This window comes from Enhydra lutris, unplaced genomic scaffold (assembly GCF_002288905.1).
Source record: "Enhydra lutris kenyoni isolate GAN:26980312 unplaced genomic scaffold, ASM228890v2 scaffoldscaffold2, whole genome shotgun sequence".
Classification (NCBI taxonomy): Eukaryota; Metazoa; Chordata; class Mammalia; order Carnivora; family Mustelidae; genus Enhydra; species Enhydra lutris.
In genome coordinates, this window is record NW_019154086.1 from 7932702 (window position 1) to 7957375 (window position 24674).

The 24674-nt window shown below is 39.0% G+C and overlaps 1 protein-coding gene across 2 annotated transcripts in view; it reads right to left on the minus strand.

The window, feature by feature from the left end:
* Positions 1 to 15371: 15371 nt before the first annotated feature.
* LOC111150110 (kelch like family member 24) overlaps positions 15372 to 24674 on the minus strand; it is a 42782-nt gene continuing 33479 nt past the window's right edge. The window contains exons 7-9 of one of the 2 annotated variants that reach the window (XM_022507479.1): positions 23573 to 23761; positions 18255 to 18330; positions 15687 to 15770 (exon numbers count right to left, since the gene is read on the minus strand). In XM_022507479.1, coding sequence (XP_022363187.1) covers positions 15745 to 15770; positions 18255 to 18330; positions 23573 to 23761 — 291 coding nt within the window. In that variant the 3' untranslated portion in view covers positions 15687 to 15744. Of the gene's footprint in view, positions 15771 to 18254; positions 18331 to 23572; positions 23762 to 24674 lie in introns of both variants that reach the window. The other variant, XM_022507468.1, reaches the window with a different exon arrangement.

The window sequence follows — 24674 nt, forward strand, 5'->3', positions numbered from 1 at the left end:
GAGTCCCGCATCGGGCTCTCTGCTTAGCAGGGAGCCTGCTTCCCTCTCTCTCTCTCTCTCTCTCTCTCTCTCTCTGCCTGCCTCTCTGTCTACTTGTGATCTCTCTCTGTCAAATAAACAAATAAAATCTTAAAAAAAAAAAAATGAAGTCTTCAGATGGGCCCTAATCCAATATGACTGGTATCCTATGAATGGAGGAAGCCTGGAGACGGATATGCACACAGGTAGATCATCATATGAACATGAAAGCAGAGATCAGGATGATACAGCAGAAGCTAAGAAACACCAGGAAACACTAGAAGCTAGATGAGAGGCACAGAACATATTCTCCCTCACAGCACCCAGAAGAAACCAATCCTGCTGACACTTTGATCTCAGACTTCTAGCCTCCAGAACTGGGACACGATACATTTTTTGTTGTTGTTGTAGAAACAAGCCGGTCCATTGTAGTTGGTTATGGCAAGCCCAGGAAACTAGTACACTCTATCAATATTCTAGATCCAAGTCCCTTATCAGATAATATGGTTTGAAAATATATTCTCCAATTCTATGGATTGTCTTTTCAGTTTCTTGATGGAATCCTTTGGAGCACAGAAGTTTTTAATTTTCATGAAGTTCAATTTAATTTTTACTCCTTTGCAGGGTTAATTTTCTTTTTTAAGTTTTATTTATTTAGGTAACCGCTACATGCCACATGGGGCTCAAACTCATGATCCCGAGATCAAGAATCACATGCTCTTCCCGTTGAGCCACCCAGGTGCCCTTGCAGGGTTCATTTTTGAGGCTAGCCTTTGAGGTTTGTTCAGATCCTAGAAAGGGTCTTCTTAGCTGGTTTCTTTCCCTAGTTCTCACTAATAAACTAGCTTGCCTTTGATGTTGTTCATTGATCTCTTGGATCTACCAGGATCTTCTTAATGACCCACCACCATGATTTTCAAGACCTCCCTTAGGCTTGAACTTCCCCACATTGGTTTAAAATAAAGCCAGTCATCTTTACAAGCAAAGTGCTGTATTGGGGTGGTAGACTCTGGTCTGCTTGGACTGTCTTTTTTTGGGTGGAACCTCTAACATATAAGAGGGAGGGACTGGAAGAAGGGTGTCTTCACCTCTCAGTGATACTCACCTGGAAATTAGCCTAGGCAACATGGACATGTGGGGGATGAGGAATGTTAGTGGCCTGCCCTTTCCTAGGAGATATCCCTAGATGGAAACGGGGGTGAGCCTCACCTTCTTGGTGATGCTGTCTTGTGGAGTATAGCTTCTGTCACTTGAGTTAGGTGGGAGGGTGAGGTTAGGAATGTGCAGTGGCTTGAGTGCTACAGACTCTGTTCTTGCTAAATTTTAGTAGATTTTCTTGAATAAATGTTTCTTCACTTACTATATGCCCTTAGGGCAATTTCTAGAGAATTTAAATGCTTTTTTTTTTTTTCTTTAACATTTTTACCAGTTATGTTTGTTTCGCTGGGGTGTGTGTCCACAAAACTCTTCACATCACTATTCTGGGAGTAATTTATAACATTTTGATAAAAACAGGATCATTACAGCTGTGGGGTTAGGGTTAATAGATAGGGGGTAGGGATAGCAGTAGCAGAGTAAGTCAGGAATAGGAGAGTGTGTATGTAGCAATCAGTTAAGACTTCCAGTTAGCATAACAAGAGACAGGCAGTAGCTATGAACCAAACCAGGTACCACTAAAGAATTTTGAAGTTTATAACTTCCCTATTCCTTTGTTTCCTAACATGCCCCTTATGCTTCCCAAAGTGATTATCAGTCAAATAAATACTCATTACCTACTCTGTGCCAGGTGCTTTGTCAGGTCCTAGGAATAGAATTAGATTAACAAGATAGACTTGGTCCTTGCCCTCAAGAAGTGAAGAATAAATCTGTTTGGAAAATCAGTAAAGGCTTTATAGAAGAGGCAGCATTTGAGTTGGAACCAAAAGCAGGGAAAGGGTTGCTCCAAACCTAAATTTAGACGGAAACCCAAAACCTAATGTTAAGGTCAGGGAAAGTCACTGTTATGTAAGATGCTAGGAAATCATTAGGAATATTATTTAACATATATTGATGAGCTTTTTCAGTTCTAGGCAAATTCAAAATAGGTCATTTGTCACTGGCACTCTGCCTTCTCTTCTCTCTCTTTTCACTTTTCAGTGACCTGGGCTTCTTACTCCAGCTGGTTTTTTGTCTTGGACTGGATTCTTGGCTAGATCCTTGGATCTCACCAAGTAAGACATGGTTGCTGATTTTAAAGAGTCCATAACTTGGGAGAGGGAGGTAAAGAGTCAAATAAACAGAAAAGTACCATGACAGAGGTATATAAAGGGGGCAAAGTAGATGCACAAAGCTCATCTAACTCAGAGTGGGGTGGGAAGAGAGTGGTCATGGGAGTTCCCCTGAGGAAATGAATTCTAAGCTCTTTCAGAGAATGGGAGAGATAGCTGGAGGCCATGCATTCCAGAAGAAGAAAGCCAGGGCACAGAGATGGGTAAGCCTATGAAGCATTCCTCCCCCACCACCCCATGATTTGAGGAATTCCATATTGTATTTATTTTGGCAAGAAGCAAAGCCTTCCTCTCCCTAAAGGGGTGGAATCTCTCTCCCTGGCCCTTAGCAGCCAGCTAGGTATAAGTACTAGTGTCAATCAGTTGATTGTTTCCCCGAGGGATTTCAGTAAATGAGGTAAAGATACATTCATTAGGGGCACCTGGGTGGCTCAGTGGTTAAGCCTCTGCCTTCGGCTCAGGTCATGATCTCAGGGTCCTGGGATCGAGTCCCATATCGGGCTCTCTGCTCTGCAGGGAGCCTGCTTCCTCCTCTCTCTCTCTCTCTCTCTGCTTGCCTCTCTGCCCACTTGTGATCTCTCTCTGTCAAATAAATAAAATCTTAAAAAAAAAAGATACATTCATTAGCAGTTAATGGTGGATCGACAGGGATGCTCTCTCCAGATTATTTCTGCTTAAAGATCACAGTTGTGTGTCCTTCTTCATGGCTCTTTGGAGCTGCCCCAGTTTCTGCTTGTTTTCCAGGTCTGATAATTTGCTGCCTTCCAGTAAATTCCTTCTTCAGCTATATTTGGTTTCAGCTGCATGCTAACTTTGATCTTAGGCAAACCATTCGGGAGCCTCTTCCATGGGAGAAATGATGAGGGCCTGAACTAAGACATTGGGAGGGACAATGGAAAGATAGATAGACGGATGGACAGATAGACAGCTAGATAGACAGAGAGGTAGATTTAGATATCAAAGAGGAAGAGTTCTTGGCACAAGGTAGGTACTCGTAAATATTTGAATGTATGATTGAATAACAGAAAAAAATTACTTCTAGATTTCTGTCTTTGATATGCAATTTTGCTATTTGTTACAGAAGAGAGACTACAAGATAAGTGAGTATTCTTGGAGAAAGAGATTCTGGTTTCAGGTGCTAGTAGTCCCATATTAAAGACTCAGGCAGAAATTTCTAATAGATATTTGGATACAAGCAGGGGTGCCTTGTAAATGTAGTTGGTGGAGCATGCAACTCTTGATCTTGAAGTGGTAAATTCACGCCCCGTGGTAGGCATAGAGCTTACTTAAAAAAATATTAAATTTATGGGCTGCCTAGGTGGCTCAGTGGGTTAAGTCTCTGCCTTCGTCTCTGGTCATGATCTCAGGGTCCTGGGATCGAGTCCCACACCAGGCTCTCTGCTCAGCAGGGAGCTTGCTTCCCCTCTCTCTCTGCCTGTCTCTCCAACTACTTGTGATCTCTCTCTCTGTGTAATAAATAAATAAAAATCTTTTAAAAATTAAATTAAAAAAAGACATTTGGATACAAGTATATTGATTGAATATTTATATTTAGGAGTCATTAAATGTAGATATAACCAGAGCCATATAAGTGGATAAAATTGCCCAGGTTAATTATCTGCAAGTTAGGAAGAAAGCCTGCTGACTTTTTTAGGGCAGAGGTGGAGGAAGAGAACATGAAAGAGAAAAGGGAAAATTTGACTACAGCCAAGATAGAAAAAAATGTAATCAAGGGCATCAAATTTTTAGGGAGTTAAATAAAATAAGGGTTTTGGATTTAATGACAAAGATGTAATCGGCTCTCTAGGCAGGTGTGATTTCAGTAACGGTGTATGTGAGCCAGATTGCAGTGTAGTAAGAAGTGAGGCAAAGAAGTTTAAAATTTCTCTCTCTCTCTCTCTCTCTTTTTTTTTTTTTGGTAATCTCTGTGCCTAAGGTGGGGCTTGAACTCACACCCTGAGATCAAGAGTCCCATGCTCCACCAACCAAGCCAGTCAGGCACCCTGAAAGGAGAGATTTTTAATTTATTTTTAAATTATTTTTATTTTTATTAAGCATAGTTGTTTTATTTTCAGAATTTTATTTAAATTCTAGTTAGTTAACATATTGTGTAATACTGTTTTCAGGAGAAGAATTTAGTGATTCATCACTAACATATAACATCCAGTGCTCATCATAACAAGTGCCCTCCTTAATACCATTATCCAAGGAGAGGTTTAAAAAAAAAATTATTTAGTTTAGAGAGAGAAAGAGAGAGCACAAGTGGGGGAAGGGGCAGAGGGAGACAATCTTTGAGCTGACTCCATGCTGAGCTTGGAGCCCGCTGTGGGACTCAGTCTCATGAGCCATGAGATCAGACCTGAGCAGAAATGAGGAGTCAGAGGCTTAACCAACAGAGCCGCCCAGGCGCCCCAGGAGAGATTTTCTAAAAATAAGGTGGAGTTTGAAGGGAACTTAAAGCTGCAGAAAGGGTTTTAAAGATGAGAGGGGCTGGAGTATGTTTAAATGCTGTGAGAAAGGAGAAGGAGATTGACAATCAGAGATGGAGGTAGAGGGATGTTCCTAAAATGCTGCACAATTGGGATTCAGAGGTAAGAGGGAGGACGGAAACCTAAATCATGAAGGAGAGTGGACAGGAGGGCAAGATGCTGAGAGAGATGTCTACTTAGATGTTTAAGTCTTTGGAGGAAAAGGCAGGATCAACTGCTGAGAACAGAAGAGAAGATAATAGAGTATTCCAGGAGAGCAGGGAATGAGCTGTCATAAAGGGAAAAGGAGAGAGGGTAGGTGCATTGAAGGTTTGCCAAGAGTATCTTGCCCAGTTTGCAGCTAATTTATTTTCTCTATCAGTACTCAACAGCTTGGGAGTAGGAGTAGTTGGGTTGATTCTCATGTGGACAGAGAAGAGAAAGTGGGATGGAAGATCAAAAGGGTGAGCAGATTTTGAGTGCTGTTGACACTGGTTGGGACAACATTATAACTATGGAATGCAGGCTAGGAAGGGATAGTGGGCAGTCTAGGGGCCTGCATGAAGACATGTTGGCAGATTAGAGATCTGAACAAGATCACAAGGAAAGTCATGGAATGAGAGAGGAAGGAAGGGAAGGCTGTGGCAAAAGACAGAAAGGCTTTAGAGATAAAGGTTTCATTGGAAGAGCTATTCTGGGTGATGGAATGATCTAAGGCAAGGCCTTGTGGGTTACTAGAGTGAGTGAGGGTGAAGGTCTCTTGACTGGAGGTCAAAATACTGTAAGGCTAGAACAAAGAGGTTCTATATGCTGAAATGACCCAGGATAATGGCAGAAATTAAGACCAAGACTGTGAGTAAGATGTCAATTTTGCTATAAACAACATGGTGAATGGTAGGAATATGGAAGCTACAAGTTGAGAAGTGGAAAATGCAACAAACTAGGGCATGAGGGGGTACCTGGCTGACTCATTCAGGAGAGCATGCAACTCTTGATCTCAGGGTTATGAGTTTAAGCCCCATGTTGGGTGTGGAGCCTACTTAAAAACCAAAAAACTAAAAAAAAAGAAAAAACAAAAAATACTACAAAAACCCACAACCAAAAAAACCTAGGGTATTAATGCAATGTTTCCCTGTCTCAGCAAGCAGCCCCTCCCTGACTGCTTTGCAGTTCCTCACTTGACAGAAAACTTCTAGAGGACAGGACCTATCTCATTTGATGTATTAATCCCATGGCACCTTACCCAGTGACTGGCACAATGGGAAAGAAGGAACCATAAAATCTCTTTACTCTGGAAACTGATGATTCTTTATTCCTATTTACACACTTTCTTGGTAACTGGAATGCCTGTAACTTTCTCTATCACATTATATAGAATTTATCTGTTCACATGTCCACTTCTCCTATCAGTCCATAAAGCTTAAGAACAGGGACTGTCACATTCATTAATGCAATGCCAGTAGGAAACTCATCAAGGACTCCAATGTTTGCCAAATAAATGAATAAATAAATGAATTATATCTCTAAGCTATTAATTACTACCATTCCTGATTAAGCACCATTGCCATGTACTGTGTTGAGTGCTTTTACGTTCTAATTTAATGCTCAAACCAAGCCTAAGTGGGAAGGGGAAAAACTGAAACTCAGAAAAGTTTAAATATCTCACCCAAAGATGTATAGGTAGTAAATGTTAAAGCTGGCATTTGTAAACAGTTGACTTTGTTATTTTTTTAAATATCTTTTATTTACTTCTTTGAGAGAGGGGGGAGAGAGAGAGAGAGAGAGAACAAGATGGGGGAGGGGCAGAAGGAGAGGGAAGAGCAGGTTCCCTGCTCAGCAGGCTGGGACTTGATCCCAGGACCATGGGATCATGACCTGAGCCAAAGGTAGATGCTTAATCAACTGAGCCACCCAGGCACTCCAACAGTCAACTTTACCTATTTTCACATTATGTTGTCGCTGAGCCTAATCTAAGTTTAATATCTAGGACTTTTCAGAAAACCAGGATTAGTGGATAGCTCCACAGTGCTAACTTTATCATTAGGGCAATGATTCCCAAGGGACTTTTTCTACATATGCCAGTCCTATGCTCTCTGAGAAGATGACATCAAATATGCAAAGATTTTAATGAAAACATTCAGGGAAATGCCCTGTGACGGAAAACGTGGGGAGAGAGCCATTAGATGCTAAAATCAAGTGAAGGGAAGAGGGAAAGAAGGTTGGATAGAAACATCCTGCATTAGCATGTAGTTTAATAAAGATTGGACAAAGTAGAATGGGAGTCATGGAGCCAAAATCCACCGTCAGGAGAGATCTGTCTTGGGACTCCTGGGTTGCTCAGTAGGTTAGGCCTCCAACTCTTGATTTCAGCTCAGGTCATGATCTCAGGGCTCTGAGATCAAGCCCTGTATTAGGCTCCATGCTGGGCAGGGAGCCTGCCTAAAACTCTCTCTCTCTCTCTGCCTATCACCCCCCTATCCTTCTTAAAAAAGAAAGAAAGAAAAAAAAAAAAAAGAAGAAGAGAAAAGAAAAGAAAAAAAAGAAAAGAAAAGAAAAGGAGAAACCTATCTTTCAGGAACACGTGTGCCTTAAGTAGCCCTACCACAAGACATTGGCTGGGAGCAGCTGGTGTGAGGTGTGGCCTCAGTGCAAATGCAAGACGGATTTCAAAGCCACCAGCTGGGGCCTTATTTGGTCAGTTATGCTCCTTGTAGTTGGAGGCTGGCCAGGCCCATTTCCATGGCTGCCATACCATACAAGAAAGCTTTTTGAAGGGTTGCTTTTGCTTTCTCTTTGGTTTTACCTCTTTTGTTCACAGGGGACCCTGAATTCTTGTAAAGCCCTACCATCTTTGGTATCATCCACCAAATCCCAGCAGGATGGAGTGTGTGTGTGAACAAATACATTTGACCAACGAACACACCTTCCTTCCTTCCTTCCTCCCTCCCTCCTTTTCTTCCTTCCCCCCTTCCTTCTTCCCTCCCTCTCTTCCTTCCTTTCCCCTCCCCCTCCTTTCTTCCCTTCCTGAGAGAGAGAGTGGGAGGAGGGGCAGAGGGAGAGAATCTTCAGACTCCCTGCTGACAGCAGAGCCCGACTCTGAGTCAGGGGTTGATTCCATGACCCAGCAGATGACCTGAGCCAAAACCAAGTCAAGGCTTAACCTACTGCACCACCCAGACACCCCTAAATGTGAACTTTTAAAGTCTTTTCTTCTCCCATTTGGACAAGATGCCTCCCTTTATCACACTGTCTCTTAATAAAAGGGTATCAGCACTCAAAGCCTAAACTCTTTGGACTGATTCCTCTTTAGCTCTTTGGTTACAGTACACATGTACTGATTATTACGTTGATCAAACTATGACTCAAATATCCTGTTTTAAGGTCTACTATTCTGAACAGGATCTTGTATTACCATAAAAAACAGAATTGGTGCTTTTACTCACTAATATCGTAAGTCCCTCTGTGCTTTGTGAGTCTTAGGTGACTGAGTGACAATACAAAGAGATAAATACTACTGAGATAAAAGTTTAATGTTACTCATAGTTTCTCTAGAAACAAGAGGCACAGCATGTCATGCAGAGCCACAGAGAAAGCACCCGTGTCAGGAGGCAGAAAGAAACGAGGGGAGAGCTTAGGTTGGAGGTTTTATTGGCGTTTCCATGAAAAAGTCACGGCAGGGCAGGGTAAACAGTTTAAGATTGGCTAGTTTTAATAATTCCGGTAGGCTTCAGGACAGAGGAGCTGTTCTTAGTTGTTTGGTACCTGACCCTGGAGTGACTCAGAGTAGGGGAAATACTGGCCTGGTGTGTGAGAGCTGGGGTGGAGGTGGTTGGGGGAATAGACGAGACTGTTTGGTTTATATATGAAAGGTAGGCTTGCTGACAAGTTGGTTACTGTTTGCAGGAATTAGCTAGTTTTAGGAAGGGCAAAGTCCCCTAAGATGTCAAAACATCATAAAAAAACATGAAGCAAAAAATAAAGGCCTCAACAAAATTAGGAGGAAAACCATGCCTTTTTTGATTTTCTAAATCTCCATTAAAGTTAATATCAGGGGCACCTGGGTGGCTCAGTGGGTTAAGCCGCTGCCTTCGGCTCAGGTCATGATCTCGGGGTCCTGGGATCGAGTCCCGCGTCGGGCTCTCTGCTCAGCAGGGAGCCTGCTTCCCTCTCTCTCTCTCTCTGCCTGTCTATTAAAAAAAAAAAATTAATATCAGAAAAGCAGAAGGCAGGGTTAGCCCATTTTTCCCCTCATTCCATTAAGAGTGCAGGTGATTTTTTTCCTTAAAGCAAGCTCTATGTGGGGTGTCTAGGTGGCTCAGTCAGTTCAGCATCTGCCTTCAGCTCAGGTCTTATCACAGATCCTGGGATTGAGGCCCCACTGGGCTCCCTGCTCAGAGGGAGTCTGCTTCTCCCTCTCCCTCTGCCCCCACCCCTGCCCCCCTGGCTCATGCTGTCTCAAATAAATAAAATCTTAAAAAAAGAAAAAATAAAGTAAGCTCTCTGTGTTCAATGTGGGGCTAGAACTCACAACTCTGAGATCAAGAGTCACATGCTCTAGCGACTGAGCCAGCCAGGCGCCTCAAGAGTGCAGGTGATTTTTTAAAGATAAAATTTAAAGTACAAGAGGCTTCTATTCTTTACCCACTGTCCAAATATTTTTATTTTTTTCAAGTCCTTCCCTGCTTCTACATATTGCATTTTTGTCCTGAACTAGCTACATGGACAAGGAACTGACATTTATGTTCTCTTGTGCCAGAACTATTCACCCTTTAACACATATCCCATTAGCTCATCTCCTTACAACAAGCCTATGAGGTAAGTACCATGGCCTTTCCTAGAATAAGGAAAGTATGGTTCAGAGGTTAAATGGCTTTATGGTAGAGCACTGGTTGGAATCAGGTCTGATGAAGCCATGTACTTTCCAGGGGTGACTACAAAGGAATTGAGTCAAAGGAAAAATTAACATGGATTGTTTAAGAAGCACTCTAACTTGCCATCTTATTTTGATGGCACAATTTAAAAACTAAATCTAAAAAGCTAAGCATTACAAATGCCCTGTAACGTACTTACATCTTTCCAAAATTTTACTTTTGTTAATGTAAAATCAGACATTACCTATACTGTAAATAATATGTCCTTTCTTTGACATCTGAAAGAAAATTTCTTTACTCTTAATATTACTACAGGAATACTTTTGAGAGTCAAATCAAAGAACACTAGAGTACACATGTTATGGGTAATTTTCTGGTAATTAAAAAAATTTTTTTTGAACATTTTCTTTTTTTTTTTAAATTTGAGAGATAGAACACAAGTGGGGTGATGGGCAGAGGGAGAAGTAGACTCCCCACTGAGCAGGGAGCCCAATTCAGGGCTTGATCCCAGGACTCTGGGATCATGATCTGAGCCAGAGGCAGATGCTTAATCGACGGCACCACCCAGGCATCCCTAAAATTTTTTTGTGGATAGGTTAACACTTCCATGTGGTTCAGACTAAAACATTGATTACATGCATTTTTATACATAATTACATATAATTACATATAAATATGCAGTGGCATTTCCTTTTTACCTGTTCTTCAGCCACCATTTTATTTCTTCATATACACTAATGTTTTATTAATTCTTCTAGTTAATTTATGGACATACCAGTAAATATTCACATATACTAATATGAATCTCCCTCCATCCCTTTTTTTTTTTTTTTTTAAAGATTTTATTTATTTGACAGACAGAGATCACAAGTAAGCAGAGAGGCCTCAGGCAGAGAGAGAGAGGAGGAAGCAGGCTCCCCGCTGAGCAGAGAGCCCGATGTGGGGCTCGATCCCAGGACCCTGGGATCATGACCTGAGCCGAAGGCAGAGGCTTTAACCCACTGAGCCACCCAGGCGCCCCCTTCCATCCCTTTTTTTGCATAACCTTTTGGATGTATTTAAAGTAAAACAAAACAACAAGGTTTTGGTAAACAAAATTTAATACAACTATATAGTCAAATAATAATGGTTAAAGGACATTTTATTAGATACAACTTAAAAAATTAAACTATGCACAAAGTATATTTAAACAAGACATGTAAGTATTAATGTGCTACAACCAAATTGAGAACAAAGTACAAAGCATTTTTTTTTTTTTCACTGTGAAGATTCTTGGAGCCTCTCACTGAAAGCAAATGACATTTGGCTACCATAGGTCTGTACAAGTTGTAAAGCATATTATGCTTTTTTTCAACTCTGTAATTGTTGTCTTAGCTCCAGAAATTCTCAAAAATTTAAATAAAGAAACTCGGGGTGGGGGGGAGGATGATGAGGAAAGCAAGAGTAAGAAAAAAAATAGTGCATAAGGATGGAACAAAAGTAAATACATTTACTTTTCTGACATTAGATGCAGATACTGCAAATGATGTTTTCAAAGGTTTAATCAATGTTAGATGTTTGTCTAAATATCCTAAAAAGCACCTTGGTAACCAAAACAAAACCCTCAAATATAATAAAACTCCAAGCACGCAACAACATTTCTTAACATTCTCGTTCTGCCAAGCAATCACATGGTACTTATTAAAACTTTTAAGAAGGGGAGTTTACTTACTCTGTAGGAAACAAATATGAAACACGTCTAAGGTAAGCTTTATTTAGAATGAAAAAAAAAAAAAAAGCTGAAATAGCACTAGAGAACTTAAGGCACATAAACAAATTCCAATGCAGTTATTCTGAAAACATCAAAACAAATTTTTTCTCTTTGGAACAATATATAAAATAAGTTATGACTACTGCTGTTTTTTAAAAAAATTATGATGGTCATCTTCAGCACTAAGTAAATTTAATATCTAAGGCAACCACACAAACATAACACATTCATAAAAAACATTAAAAAATGTGAAGTCTGTTGAAAATGTCTCTGGAATTATCAATTCACACTCTGGCTCAAGTGGTTTCTGATGTCTAGCATTAAATGTGACAATGAGTAGAGCTACCTAGTCAAACCTACTTAAAGGCCAACCAAATCGCCCCCATTCTGGTTATTTGATATGGTGAATTTATTAACTAAAAAGAATAATGGGGTGAGGTGATGTAAACCTGGCTTTTGATATAATGCACAAGAAATTCTAGTAAGGCCAAAATTATGTTGAGGTTAACTTGTGTCTTGAGTTTAGTAAAATAAAGGCTTCCATAGGAAACCTTTAAGAGACATTATCTTATTACTTGGCACCACATAAATAGCTATCTCTTCTCTTTGAAAATATAGTCTGGAGATGTCTTTTCCACACATAAATTTCAAGACACAAAAGGCACACACAACAATTCAAACCCTCTCTTTTCATGTATGGGTTCTCACAGCAATTCCTTTTTTTTTTTTTTAATCTATTGCCATATCCAGACAACAGGAAAACAAAACAAAACAAAACAAACAACACACACCTGGTTTGCATATTGACAAAAGTAGTATAACTGAACCTTTGTCTTTCCTGAGTTTCAAAAGGGTATACGACAGTAGAGATACATAAACAATTTGTATTCACTAAGAGAAAAATGTATCAGTCCACAAAACATTTTCATCTTTCTAAATATAAAAGAATGAATGTTCAACCACTGCCTGTGTGAAGCCCCTTTACCAAATTAAATTTACTCTCGGATCATGAACTGAAGGTTATATAGTTATGGCACTTTAAACACCCCAACAGGCCAAAATGACAAGTTAATACCCTCCCTGAGTATTTACATCACTCTTTTCTTAACACCTGGTTTAAATGGAGGAAAATATCTATATTTCAGTCATCTAGGAAAACAGAAGGTTACTGAAGACTCAATAAGCTACTATTTCATACCTGTGCAGTAGTCAGTGGGGAGATTAAATTTGAAAACAAAGGTCTACTGTTTTAAAAATTAGACCACTTTATAGCTCACTCATAGACAGGAAAACACACGTTCGTGAACAAAAAACAACTATACTTTCTTGTTAATCTACTAAACATATGCTTGAATTCCTTTTCCCACTGAGGTATCACAGCTGGGTTTAGCAAACTCATCTCTACCTCCAATTTGTTTTCTAATCTTGTGAAACTTTATGTATTACACAGATTCTGACTGTATATAAGTCATTATACTAATACTCATCATGTACTTCAAAATTTTTTTTAAGTAATCATTATACCCAATGTGGGGCTCAAACTCATGACCCCAAGATCAAGAGTTGCATACTCCACTGACTGAGCCAGCCAAGTGGCCCTTATCATGTACTTTCAAATGTAAAAAAGTATTATAGAAATGCCCAAATAAAAATTTCTGGGATTGAAATTAATTAAGTCAACTAATTCTTACTTTATGTGTTTTCTGATCATCATCAAACTGATCAAATTCTTGGTGTTTGTATATATGCATGTACATGACTATGCTATCTATCTATACATGTATATACATACATACTAATCCAAAGGCTTATATGAGCATCTCCTATCAAAAGAAAACCTGTCAACTATGTGATGACAGTATAAATATAATCTGACACAATTTGGTTGATGAATCCCTTTTGATATATACTAATTATATCCTAAAATTCTTTGATCAATGCTAACACTGTTATTTATCAACAATCAATAAAGGAAGATAACTAGAGTATATTAAAATATCAGCTGAGTAATTTCAAAAACTGTTAATTTCATAGAATTCAAGTGAAGTTCTTGGTGGCCTACTTAATTTACATAGTTTTAAATTATGCAGAAAAAAATGAAACAATATTGGCATGAGGTCTATGTTTAAACAAACTGTTTTATAGGATTTCATTTCAAATTTAGTACAACACACGGATAGTAAAAATAAATGTATAAAGAAATACAAGTAACTAGTTAATATTTTTACAATACTAAGTACGTAAGTACTACAATACAAGTGATCTTGAGAGTTTTTTGTGTGTGTGCGGTGTCTATTTATGTATGGGCATGATCTTACGAATACACATGAAAATAACAAGTATCATTTGTATAATCCTCAACATTTACAAAACACTTCTCATACGTTATCCCATCTGCTGCAAAGAATCTCTGACTAAATAGGTTCCATTATCTACAAAAGGTATAATGCAGAAGTAGATGTTTACTTCAGAATTAAAACAAGTATCCCAATTGTATTTACAATTGTCTTTTCAATGAAAACAATAGAAAACTGTTTCCTGAATTGCTCTGATAATTATCAGGAAAAGGTACATGTCATTTCAAATTATGATTTGAAAAATTTAATTCCCTAAACATTTATAAGATCTTTAGAGTTTTCCTCAGAATTCAGATTCCAGCTAAACTGATGCTGATGCCATACAGTTTATTAGAAATCTCTGTATCATCCTAAGATGAGAAAACAAAATGATTTATCTATGTTAGATTTTTTATTACTAACTTAGTTTTAACAGATATCTGGTGGTACTGTGATCACACATTTGCATCATCTCTCCTGTGACAAAGAGTATATAATTATGATCTGAGACAACAATAGTGCCTGGGCAGTCGAAATCCAGCAGGCTACCCGGAACATCCCTGGAATATCCCTAAAATGTTGTAAATTATGTCTGTTCACCCAGGAATAACAGTAATCACTTATTCTACAGTTCCTGTCATTCCATTTGCCTTAGAAAACATTTTACATTCCTCACTGAAAACTAGTAAGCTTATCAACTAGAGTTGAAAAATCTAGACAAAGGCAATTTGAGAATGTTGACCAGTATTTTCCACAATGGGTACCAACTGAAAGATTTATCTTCAAAGACTGCAAATACCACTATTAGGTTTTTTTTGATAGCTAATTTTAAAAGAAAAATGGACCCATTGACAGGTGGTCCCGCCTTTATCCTTTAAAGATAACTCAAGCGTGGAGACTCCAAGATTTTTACCTGTTCACTGGAAAGGAGGATAATGAGGGAAGAGGTCCTCTCCCAAAGCACCATACTAATGAAGTCAAACCCTACTGGGCTAGGGAGAAAATTTTTCCCTGTTTTCCATAAAATAATATTGCAAAATGGATTTCAACTCTCTTGCCAGGTTCTAAAAAGGTGTTCCTTAAGAGGATTTAGAGATGATACAGAGGTATTTTGAGAGCCACAGTGGGTTATTTTTCCCTTCAAGGTCTTACATAATTTTTCTTAGGAATTAACCTATAATTTTACTCCCCACTTTAGGGGCACTGGCTTTTCTATCTCCTACCCAATGTTCTTCCAAAAATAGGTTTAATATAAGACAGCAATTCTAAGAAGTCATGATAATTCAGTATTTTATCATATTCAAATTGCTGTCATTAAATTTTTATCAGTTATTGAAAAAAACCTTCAATAAAATTTATCAGTTTGGATGTATTTTTAGTGAAAAAGATTTTTTAAACTGATTTCTCCCCTTTGTAAGCATTCTAAGCATTATGTGATTTAACCTAAATGAAGCCTAAGTCATGCAATTTTCTATACATATATGACAAAATAAGGAATATACAGGCTTACAGATAAACGTATATAAATGGAGAAACCATTCAGAAATTCCTAAAGGTTACACAGGCAGACATTATTTCCTATTCCACATGAATTTCTTACAAATACTTACAAAGGTACACTCTCAAAACCCAAGCAAATAACCACTATTACCTTCAACAACAAAATTTTTTTTTCCAATTACAGGAAAGACTTTCTTATAGTTTGAAAGATCGATATTTCAGGGGGAAAGGCACCACAATTATTATCTTTACTTTTTTGTGTACATGGCACAAAAGGAGATATGTCAAGTTCCCACTCTGGAGTTCTTAAAACCTCTTATCTTGGATCAGTGTGGCTTCTTGGGTGAGGTATCCTGGCTTTAGAGCTTAAAGCATTTTTCATTGTATCTATGTATAGTCACACAGCCATGATAGGACACTGGCCTGGGCATTGCAGCCACCCCTGTGATGATACTTGTTGCAGGATCATAACAGAGAATAGTGTCTGTGGCTTCTCCATTTTCCCGTCTTCCACCCAGGATATATATTTTACCATTACACACAGACATACCACAGTTTTCCTGTTGAACCAAATACATAAAAAAAAAAAAAATTAACTCTGGAAGGCAAGGGATTTAGTAGCAAGCTGAAAAGTAAAATAAGACATGCTTTAGCAGACAAAAGTCATGAAATAAGCTCCCTTTTGTTGAACTCCTGCTCTGTGTGTGAGTGCTAGATAATTTTGCATGAATGAAATGTTAAAATAAAATATATGTTATGACTGGGGCCAAGACGCAGGAGGTGAAGTGGGAGTAGTGGACTGAAAGAAGGGTTTTAACTTAACAGTAGTTGAACAAAAATATTTTTGAAGAGTGTGGCTTGCTTCTCCTATTACAGGGAGGTCCTTTATTACAGCAAGTGGCTATTACATGACCAAGGAGTAGGAACATTATTCATTATGTGGGATTACCCACAAGCTGAATGAATGAATGAGAGAAAGACTCAAAAACAAATTAACAAAGCACTGTTATTAGGGGCCTTGGCTGGGTTATATAAACTCCCCCAATAATATTTTACCTTTGCACAAAATGGGATTCTTAGCTGAAATTTACTCTTCTCTGTCAATAACATAATTACTATAAGAAGCAAATATTCTTGCAAGGATGAGGGTGATTCTTCCAAGAAAGAAATTACACTAAAACTGTCTCCCTATTTCCTGGATCTGGTTATGCTGCAGGTCAAACATTCTATTTACATTATTTTAATTATTCAATTACTTTAATTCAGAAAGTTATTGCAAATTACTATCATCCTGTTCCTATATAACAATGAGATGGGTTCTACCAATCAGTACAATAAACATTTTTACTTAACTAGATTTGCTGTGTATATAAGTTTTGCTCTTTTTTTTTTTTTAAGATTTTATTTATTTATTTGAAAGAGTGAGCATGAGCAGGTGGGGAGGGAGTGGAGGGAGAGGGAGAAGCAGACTCTTGGGTGAGCGGGGAACCCAACATGGGGCTTGATCCCAGAACCCTGAGATCAGGACTGGAGCTGAAGGCAGATGCTTAACTGACTGAGCCACCCAGGAACCCCTAAGTTTTGCTCCTAAAGAAGAAATTAAATCTTGGTAGACTTATATAACAGAAGGTAGTATCTTCAGGTCTAAAAGAATTCATGAGTACTTGAAAGTACCTATATGAGAGTTTACACATACCCAGAATAACTTGCCCCATTATCATTAATGAATGACAAACTTTTATCTGGAATAACACCCATGAATTATACCAATTATGTGCCAAACTACATTTTTCATCTAAAGCACAGTGAGCTCTTTCTATAAACTCTAAAAAGTTCTGAATACAATAAAAAACTGTATCATCCTCAGTTTTCAGATGGAACCTAGCCTACAGTATTGAACCTTAGTCACTTTAATGATGATTCTTAAACTATTATGATTATAGGATCTTATTACAATGTCATTTCAGGTAATAATGCTCAGAAATAAATGAAGCAAGCAACCTTGAAATCAGTTATTCCTTCATATCAGGAAATTACTTGTATTAGATACAGTAGCTTATTTCACTCTATTAGAATCTCAAAAGTTGTGACAGCTAGAAAGAAAACTAATTTATTGGGGCGCGCCTGGGTGCCTCAGTCAGTAAGCGTCTGCCTTCAACTCCCAGGGTTCTGGGATCAAGCCCCATGTTGGGCTTCCTGCTCAGCAGAAAGCCTGCTTCTCCCTCATTCTCTGCTGCTCCCCCTGCTTGTGTGCTCTCTCTCTCTGTGTCAAATAAAGTCTTTTTTTTTTAATGGAAAAATTGGGGCGCCTGGGTGGCTCAGTGGGTTAATAAACCTCTGCCTTTGGCTCAGGTCATGATCTCAGGGTCCTGGGATCGAGCCCCACATTGGGCTCTCTGCTCAGCAGGGAGCCTGCTTCCCCTTCTCTCTCTACCTGCCTCTCTGCCTACTTGTGATCTGTCAAATAAATAAATAAAATCTTTTAAAAAAATGGAAAAATTATCAATACATGAAATTTTTTTAAAGATTTTTATTTATTTATTTGACAGAGAGAGAGATCACAAGTAGGCAGAGAGGCAGGCAGAGAGAGGAGGAGGCAGGCAGAGAGAGGAGGAAGCAGGCTCTCTGCCGAGCAGAGAGCCTGATGCGGGACTCGATCCCAGGACCCTGAGATCATGACCTGAGCCGAAGGCAGAGGCTTAACCCACTGAGCCACCCAGGCGCCCTTTTACATGAAAAATTTTTTTTAAGATTTTATTTTTCTAAGTAATCTCTAAACCCAACATGGGGGTCGAATTCACAACCCTGAGATCAGGAGTTGAATACTCTCCTGACCAAGCCCAGCCAGGTGCCCCACCACATGAAGTTTTAATGTTATTTTTCAAGATTGGAACGAGACATGATCCTAGTATTAAAAAAAAGAGAAGCCCTCCCCTTAATTATTATTTTTTATAATGCTTAATGATTAAATGTTAAAATTCCAACAATAAACAAAGTCAGATTTTTTCATTTATTATTCTAAACTTTAATGACAGTTTAAATACCTGGGCTGCTGAAGAGGGATTGAACAAACTTTATCACGGACCTAAAAAAAATTCCACAATTTTTCCAAGGATATTCCTGAAAAAAGTTTAAAAAGCAAAATATGTTGAAAATAGCAAGCTGTGGCTTTTGGGGATTATGAAGAGTCAAGAGGCATGGACACAGTAAGGGACAGAAACAGAAAAAGGCTGCATTAGGTCCATTAGATCTGCAACAAAGAGTTCATTTTTTTTTTTCAGCTTTTTTTGCCACTTAATATTCTAAGCATTTGAAAAAAGTTTGACTTGGGGCACCTGGGTGGCTCAGTGGGTTAAAGCCTCTGCCTTCGGCTCAGGTCATGATCTCAGGGTGCTGGGATTGAGCCCCACATCGGGTTCTCTGCTCGACTGAGAGCCTGCTTCCTCCTCTCTCTCTCTGCCTGGCTCTCTGCCTACTTGTGATCTCTGTCTGCCAAATAAATAAATAAATCTTTAAAAAAAAAGAAAAAAGAAAAAAGTTTGACTCAAAAACCTGTCTAATAGGAAATTACAGTTGATTTTCCCTTTTTCACCTATAGCATTAAATGGTAGGCAAACACTTAAAGATGGTTCAAAAATTACCTATCAATAATGCTTACAAAGATATTCTTCGATTCTTTTTTAAGGATTTTAAGATCTTTTTTAAGATTTTACTTACCTATTTGACAGAGAGAGAGAGTACAAGCAGGGGAAGCAGCAGAGGAAGAAAGAGCAGCAGGCTTACTGCTGAGCAGAGAGCCCGATTCATGGCTCGATGTGGGCCTTGGATCCCAGGACCCTCGGACCATGATCTAAGCCGAAGACAGACGCTCAACTGACTGAGCCACCCAGGCGCCCCTACACAGATATACTTAGGGGTACTGGTAGTAAGAATGGACTGAGGAGAAAAGATAATCCCAGAAATCTCAGTATTTTTTGCTTCAAGAAATTTGACGTAGAATATTTGATTTGGATTTCAATGATTTTGTCATCATAGATTTAATATACTTCTGAGCTAAGTGTTTTTCCTTTGAAATTTTCAAAGTCACTGTTATTAATTAGAAAAAAATGTACCATTTGTCCTGTTGCTTTTTCATAGCTTTATCTCAACCATGTAGTTAGAAATATATTCATTATATACCCTGCATTATGATAGATGCTGGAAATTATCTTCCTAAATTGTTATCATTTTCTATAGCATAGTCAAGTTCTGAATGAACAGTACTTCTTGGTGAAAATGCATTGTACTTTTGGGGCACCTGGGTGGCTCAGTGGGTTAAAGCCTCTGCCTTCGGCTCAGGTCATGATCCCAGGGTTCTGGGATCGAGCCCCGCATCGGGCTCTCTGCTCAGCGGGGAGCCTGCTTCCTCCTCTCTCTCTCTGCCTTCCTCTCCACGTACTTGTGATTTCTGTCAAATAAATAAATAAATAAATCTTAAAAAAAAAAAAAAAAAAGAAAATGCATTGTACTTTAAAATATCCACTGTAAGGGGCACCTAGGGGGCTCAGTCGTTAAGTGTTTGCCTTCGGCTCAGGTCACGATCCCAGGGTCCTGGGATCAAGCCCCACATCAGGCTCCTTGCTCAGTGGGAAGTCTGCTTCTCCCTTGCCCACTCCCCCACTTGTGTTCCCTTTCTCGCTGTCTCTCTCTCTGTCAAATAAATAAATAAAATCCTTTAAAAAAATACCCACTATAAGCCAATAAAGATTAGCTTTCATTAAAGAATTCAGAAATTGGGGCATCTGGCTGGCTCAGTTAGCAAAGCATGTGACTCTTGATCTCAAGGCTGGGAGTTTAAGCCCCATGTTGGGGGTACAGTTTACTTAAAAAAAATTTATAAGTGTAAACACTTGTCACACAGATGAATGTGACTATAATATGGGTTTCTATATGGTAGGGCACACCTCAGCTCTACGGACTGTCCTTTCCAGGAGAGGCCACTCAGCTAGAGAAATGTGATTCATTTTTACTTAACTGTGATATATGAGGGATAGAAGATTATATTCCCTCTGTACCATGAAGCTGAAGGTCATATTATATTCCCTCTGTACCATGAAGGTCTTATTATGTCCCTTTCATTGGCTGAGGCAATGTTACTTTGAATACATTACTAATTAGAGATTATACCTCAATGTCAAAAACTTTGGAAAACCGGTGTTACATTCAAACCCTATTCATTTTCTTTACAGTCTATATCTCTTACACATCTTGCATATAAGACTCTTAAAATCAGGTCCCTTGTTACTGCACTGTCTCATTTGTTTACTTATTCAATAAATATTTACTGAGCACCAATTAATGCAAGATACATAGAAAATGAGTTAGAAAAAACAGTATTCTCAAGAAGATGGAATTCTGGTATGGAAATAAACATTTATACCCATAACAGATTATGACTGCCATAATATAAATGCAAGTGCAGTGACAGATCAGAAAAGAAGGAGATCAATCCTGAACAGGGAAACTGCAGTTTGTTGTAACTATGAAATGGTCTTTTGAAGAGGAGTAGAATTACAAGTAGAGAAGATAGAAAAGACATTAGAGTCTGAGAGGTCATCATGAACCAAGGCAAGAACACGTAGGCTCTATAGAGCAAATGCAATTTAACAGACACTTAACATAATTGGGATGAAGTTGCAGAAAGTGAATCTGAAGAGACAAGCAGAGGTCAGACGATAGAAGGCCTAGAATGAAGTGGGGGAAACTTGGATTTTATTCAGTATGTTTCCAATCAGAGGAGAAACATAATAAGAATTATGGGAAAATAACCAGTGGCAAAATGGGAGAGAGAAGCAAGACATTAAAGAACACTAATTAGAATATTATTATTTTTGTTTAGGGGAGAACTGGTAAGAACTTGAACAAAAGCAGGAACTACAGGAATGGAAAAGAATAGGAAACACTCTTGAGGACACAGAACTGATATACTGGATTCAATTTAGGAGAAAGTGAGGTATCTCTAAGAAATTAAGTCTAGGTATGAAATAATAGAAAAATACATATTGGTCTTGCTCCTAGTTCCTGATACAGAGCTCCTAAATCCCTTGGAATTTCCCAAGTGATAAGTCTTTTGTTCTAAGGAGGCGATTGTTGGTAGGCTTCTGGATGGGAGGGCTAGTCACCAAGAAGATCAAGCCATAATTATCATCTTAAAACTTTCATCCCCACTTGCCATTCTCTGGAGAGGGGAAAGGGGCTGGAAATTACATTAATAACTACATGATGAAGCCTCCATAAAAATTCCCCCAATACAGGATACAAACAGCTTCTGGGTTAGTGAACATATCCATGTGCTAGGAGGGTGGTACACGTCAGCTCCAGGACAGAAGCTCCTGTGCTTGGGACTCTTTTGGACCTCACCCTATGTGCCACTTCATCTGTATCCTTTATGATATCCTTTATTATGTAATAAACTGATAAACACAAGTATTTCCCTAATTTCTGTGAGCTGTTCTAGCAAATTACTGAACCCAGGGAGGGGGTTGTGGGAATGTTAATTTAGAGCCAGTCAGTCAAAAGTACTGGGGCACAAGCTGTAACTAGTGGTTGGCGTCAGAAGCAGTGGCAGTCTGCTGGAGAACGGAGCAGAATGGAGCCCTCAACCTGTGGAATCTGGCGCTAACTCCAGGCAGATAGTGTTGGAACTGAACTGAACTGTAAGACATTCGGCAGGAGATGGAGAATTGGTTGGTGTGGGAATAAATCCACATATCTAGTGCCAGAAGTGTTGTGTGAGTAAGGAAGATCAATCCTAAACAGGAAACTGCAGTTTGTTGTAACTATGAAGTGGTCCTTCAAAGAGGAGTAGAATTACTCCTTTCCATTCACTAGGTTTTCCATTCACTAGGTTGTTTAGAAACAGAAAAAGTAGGCTCAGGGAAGAAGGTGAATTCTGTTTTAAGTTTGAACTCTTGGGACATCATAAAAAATATCAAATAAGCTGGGGCGCCTGGGTGGCTCAGTGGGTTGAAGCCTCTGCCTTCTGCTCAGGTCATGATCCCTGGGTCCTGGGATCGAGCCCCGCATCGGGCTCTCAGCTCGGCAGGGAGCCTGCTTCCCCCTCTCTCTCTGCCTGCCTCTCTGCCTACTTGTGATCTCTGTCTGTGAAATAAAGAAATAAAAAAATCTTTAAAAAAAATATCAAATAGGGGCGCCTGAGTGGCTCAGTGGGTTAAGCCTCTGCTTTCGGCTCAGGTCATGATCTCAGGGTCCTGGGATCGAGCCCTGCATTGGGCTTTCTGCTCGGCAGGGAGCCTGCTTCCGCCTCTCTCTCTCTGCCTACTTCTGATCTCTCTGTCAAATAAATAAAAAATAAATCTTTAAAAAAAAATCAAATAAGCAGTTGGAAATTTGAGTCTGGAGCACGAGAGAGAGGCTTTAATGAAGATAAAAGATTTGAAATTAGTACTGGGCAATAAATGTGACCGCTCAGGAATGGAGTATAAACTAGGAAGCAGGCAGGGAAAAGAGACTCAAGGAATACCCATATTTAAGGGCTGGACAGAAAAAATAAGAGAATATGGATGAGACTGAGGAGATTATTAGTAATGACCTCTGAGAAAATAACTCTAGACTAGTACATTGGTAGATCTAGATTTCCAGCATTAGAGCCATCAAGCATTTTGGTGGTTAGGAGGAGGGTAGGGCCATGAATCAAAGGCTGAGCAGAGGCTTTTTGGGAGGCAAGGGGTGGAGGTGGAGTAGGGGTATAGGTAGTGTGCATGGATGAGACCTAAGTCCAGCCATTTCTTTCTTTCTTTTTTAAGATTTTACTTATTTGACAGAGAGAGGCACAGTGGGAGAGGGAACACAAGCAGGGGGAGCAGGAGAGGGAGAAGCAGGCTTCCTGCTGAGCAGGGAGCCCAATGCAGTGCTCGATCCCAGGATCCTGGGATCATGACCTGATCTGAAGGCGACACTTAATGACTGAGCCCCCAGGTGCCCCCAACCATTTCTTTCACAATAAAACCACAGAAGGAAAGAAACCAGTTTGGGAGCATTTCTTCTCTTTGAAAATATGTAAGAGATAGGGATAAGGACTGGAGTAGATTCTGAAAGAGGTCAAGGGAAAAAAAAAAACTACCAGCCCAAGTGCAATGGCTGCTTCACCATGGGATGGTAGAAAATAAGGTATTTCAATAAAACAATTCCCTGAAACAAGTTTAAAACAGGAATACCATATGCTTTATGTGGTTTTAAAAATTATGAAATAATTCCAGCATGCATGAATGATATTAACAGTGAAATTACAGTATATTTATAATGGTCATGTATTTGGTCCCTCCTAGTTTGATTTCTCTTTTGGACTATTTTATGTCATTACCTGTCGGCTGAATGTATTCTGTACATGCATCCAGTAATCTTCAACTGGATCATAGCAGTATATTGCCTTGGTCAACCCACCAGCAACATATATCAAGTTGTTTAAGGATACAGCTGTTATACACCTCTTGGCAATTGGGATAGCTGCACGAAGTAGCCAAGAATTGGTTTCTGGATCATAAGATTGAACCTAGTAATATATAGAAATATTTTATTGAAATTTCTAAACCAAAATGCTAATTTACTTAATAAAAGTCTACCAATATATAGAAACACAATTAAAAATGAAATCCCATTAATTACATTAATTCACATTAATTCACAGAATTAAGAGAGGTTAGCTTGATAGAGAAATGCCTGAATTATAAAATTTTCAAAAGAAATGCAAATTTATTACTATCAAGCAGAATAGAATAATAAACACAAGTTGTTTCCAGGATGAATGGATACTACACTATCATGGTAGGTTTTCTTTACTTATTTCCACTAAACAGTCTACATTTTTTTTTTTTAAGATTTATTTTAGAGAGAGAAAAGAGGAGAGAATGTACATGAGTTGGGGTGCAAGAGGGAAAAACAGAGGGAGAGAGAGAATCTCAAGCAGACTCCCTGCTGAACATGGAGCCCAATGTGGAGCTTGATTTCACAGCCTGAGATCATGACCTGAGCTGAAATCAAGAGCTGGACACTTAACTGAGCTATCCAGGTGCCCCAACAGTCCAGATTTTTAAAAAATTGTGTCATACAGGATAACTATGCCTCAATCTGAATACAATTTCTTTACGCTTTTAGGAAGTCCTTTCTGCAAAAGAACACAGGAAACTTCAGTATACTCTGAATGATCACAAATTCTGAATTCTAAAATAGTAACATTTTACCACATTATATTAAATTTAATTAAAAAGATAACTGACTGGGCGCCTGGGTGGCTCAGTCAGTTAGGTGTCTGACTCCTAGTTTCAGCTCAGGTCATGATCTCAGGGTTGTGAGATGGAGTCTGCACTGGGCTTTGTGCTCAGCATGGAGTCTGCTTGTCCTTCTCCCCATGCTCCTCCCCGTGTCCTCTCTCAAATAAATAAAATCAATAAATAATTGATTGACAA